General features: G+C 51.7%; 1 protein-coding gene across 1 annotated transcript in view; it reads left to right on the top strand.

Moving 5' to 3' along the window:
• The first annotated feature begins 1,232 nt into the window (after positions 1–1,232).
• LOC144602868 (pre-mRNA-splicing factor ATP-dependent RNA helicase DHX16-like) overlaps positions 1,233–3,064 on the top strand; it is a 783,352-nt gene continuing 781,520 nt past the window's right edge. Inside the window, exon 1 of the mRNA XM_078415989.1 lies at positions 1,233–1,299. Within this exon, the coding sequence (XP_078272115.1) occupies positions 1,244–1,299 (56 nt within the window). The 5' untranslated portion in view covers positions 1,233–1,243. The remainder of the gene's footprint in view (positions 1,300–3,064) is intronic.

Below are 3,064 nucleotides of genomic sequence, written 5' to 3'. Positions count from 1 at the left end.
TTTAACCACCACTTCCTGGTTCAAAACGCGTTCCCTTTCGCGCAGCTGCTGGACCCTTGCAGTATCGGGGCACGGCTGAGGGGAGGCGGAGCTCAGCCCTGTCAATCACAGCCCTGACCAGCAAGTGGATGTTATTTGATATAAGCTGCGGGTAAATTTCATTCCCTTAAACTAAATACATCAGAAGAAAGCTGGCAAAATGATCAGCTCCATTCAATAGTGACTGAGACACTATTGGGACTATTCCTTGGAGCGCAGGGGAATGAGGGGTGGTCTTTTGAGGTGTGTATTCAATCATGAGAGGAATAGATCGGGTAGATGCCACAGAGTCTCTTGCCCAGAGTAGGGGAACCGAGGACCATGGGACAGGTTTAAGGTGAAGGGGAAAAGATTTCATAAGAATCTTGAGGGGTGACGTTTTCACACAAAGGGTGATGGATGTATGGAACGAGCTGCCAGGGGAGGGAATTGAGGCAGGGACTATCCCAATGTTTATGAAACAGTTGAACAGTTAGTTACATGGATAGGACAAGAACTTACAAAATTCTTAAGGGGTTGGACAGGCTGGACTACATGGACTTTTATTATTATTATTTTGATTATTATTACTAGACCAAGTGGACCCGTTGGGCCCAAACCTCTCCTGCATTGGTGCTCTCCTCCCCCCACCCCCATACCTCCCCCCCTCCCTTCTCCCCCATCACTAGGAGATAGATTTAAACTTTAACATGTGAATACCTTTCAATGAAACTTCATCCATTAGCACCAAAGGGACGACGGTGAGTAAGTTGGGCCTAAAATTGTTCCGCTTTCGTGTACCGTTGTGGCTGTAGTTCAGGAACAAACAAACAAACAAACAAACGAGAGTTTTACCACATAGATTTACAGTGTACTATTCTGTTCAAGAGAGAGCGAGATAGAGCTCTTAAAGATAACGGAGTCAGGGGGTATGGGGAGAAGGCAGGAACGGGGTACTGGTTGTGAATGATCAGCCATGATCACATTGAATGGCGGTGGTGGCTCAAAGGGCTGAATGGCCTCCTCCTGCACCTATTGCCTATTGTCACTCTCTCCCTCGCTCTTTCTCCCTCTCTCCCACTTTCTCTCTCTCTCTCTCTCTCTTCCCCCCTCTCTCTCTCTGCCCCCTTCTCTCTCTCCTCCCCCCCCCCCCCCCTCCCTCCCTCTCTCTCTTTCTCTCTCTGACCATGCACCGATCTCTGTGTACTTGCAGCTTGGCCGAAGAATGGCGGAACTCCCTGTCGACCCCATGCTTTCGAAAATGATCCTGGCTTCCGAAAAGTAAGTCCCGCTGGCGACGTGATCGTTCACTCCCTTGGTGTCTGATTCCACTTGTGATTTAGTATATCTTAGTTTAATTTAGAGACACAGCGCGGAAACAGGCCCTTCCGGCCCACCGAGTCTGCACAGACCAGTGATCTCCACACAACAACGATATAGAAACATAGAAAATAGGTGCAGGAGTAGGCCATTCGGCCCTTCGAGCCTGTACGCACCGCCATTCAATATGATCATGGCTGATCATCCAGCTCAGTAACCTGTACCTGCCTTCTCTCCATACCCCCTGATCCCTTTAGCAAAAAGGGCCACATCTAACTCCCTCTTAAATATAGCCAATGAACTGGCCTCAACTACCTTCTGTGGCAGAGAATTCCACACACTCACCACTCTCTGCATGAAGAAATGTTTTCTCATCTCGGTCCTAAAAGACTTCCCCCTTATCCTTAAGCTGTGACCCCTGGTTCTGGACTCCCCCAACATCGGCAACAATCTTCCCACATCTAGCCTCTCCAACCCCTTAAGAATTTTATATGTTTCTATAAGATCCCCGCTCAGTCTTCTAAATTCCAGCGAGTACAAGCCCAGTCTATCCAGTCTTTCCTCATATGAAAGTCCCGCCATCCCAGGGATCAATCTGGTGAACCTTCTCTGTACTCCCTCTAAGGCAAGAACGTCTTTCCTCAGATTAGGAGACCAAAACTGCACTCAATACTCCAGATGCGGTCTCACCAAGGCCCTGTACAACTGCAGCAGAACCTCCCTGCTCCTAAACTCAAATCCTCTTGCTATGAATGCCAACATACCATTCGCTTTCTTCACTGCCTGCTGCACCTGCATGCTTGCTTTCAATGACTGGTGCACCATGACACCCAGGTCACGGTTGCATCTCCCCTTCTCCCAATCGGTCACCATTCAGGTAATACTCTGCTTTCCTGTTCTTGCCGCCAAAGTGGATAACCTCACATTTATCCACATTATATTGCATTCTGCCCATGCATTTGCCCACTTGCCTTATCTATCGAAGTCACTCTGCAGCCTCCTAGCATCCTCCTCGCAGCTAATACTGCCACCCCACGCAAACACACACTACGAGGCACGATTTACATTTGTACCAAGCCAATCACCCGACAAACCTGTACGCCTTTGGAGTGTGGGAAGAAACGGGAACACCTGGAGAAAGCCCCGCGCGGTCATGGGGGAGAACGCTTCAGACTCCGTACAGACAGCACCTGTGGTCAGGATCGAACCAGGGTCTCTGGCGCTGGGAGGCAGCAACTCGACCACTGCCCCAAAACGCCTTGAGACTTTAGATACAGGCGCGGAAACAGGCCACTCGGCCCACCGTATCCGTGCAGACCAAGGGTCACCCAGTACACCAGCACTAACCTACACACCCGATGTAGTCAGGGATGATCCTGCGGTCCCTGGGGAAAGTGAGGAGTGGGACGGGGCAACCCTCTGTCCCACGGAGGGGGGGTGAGAGGAGGAAGAGAGGGGAGGAGGTGGGGGGAGAGAGGAGGGAAGGGAAGAGAGGGAGGAGGTGGAGGGAGAGAGGAGGGAGGGGGAGAGAGGAGGAGGGGTTAGAGAGAGGGTGGGAGGAGAGAGGGACCGAGGAGGGGTTGGAGAGAGAGAGGGGGGGTGGGCGGATGGGAGAGGGGGGAGGATTTGGGAGAGGGGGAAGGATGTGGGAGAGGGGAGGGGAGGTGGGGAGCGAGATGGGTGGGTGAGAAGGGGGAGGGGAGGAGAGAGGAGGAGGGGTTGAGAG

The sequence above is a fragment of the Rhinoraja longicauda genome, chromosome 19 (genome assembly GCF_053455715.1).
Source record: "Rhinoraja longicauda isolate Sanriku21f chromosome 19, sRhiLon1.1, whole genome shotgun sequence".
NCBI lineage: Eukaryota > Metazoa > Chordata > Chondrichthyes > Rajiformes > Arhynchobatidae > Rhinoraja > Rhinoraja longicauda.
Note: the sequence above shows the minus strand (reverse complement) of the source record. Positions and strands in the feature narration are given on the sequence as shown.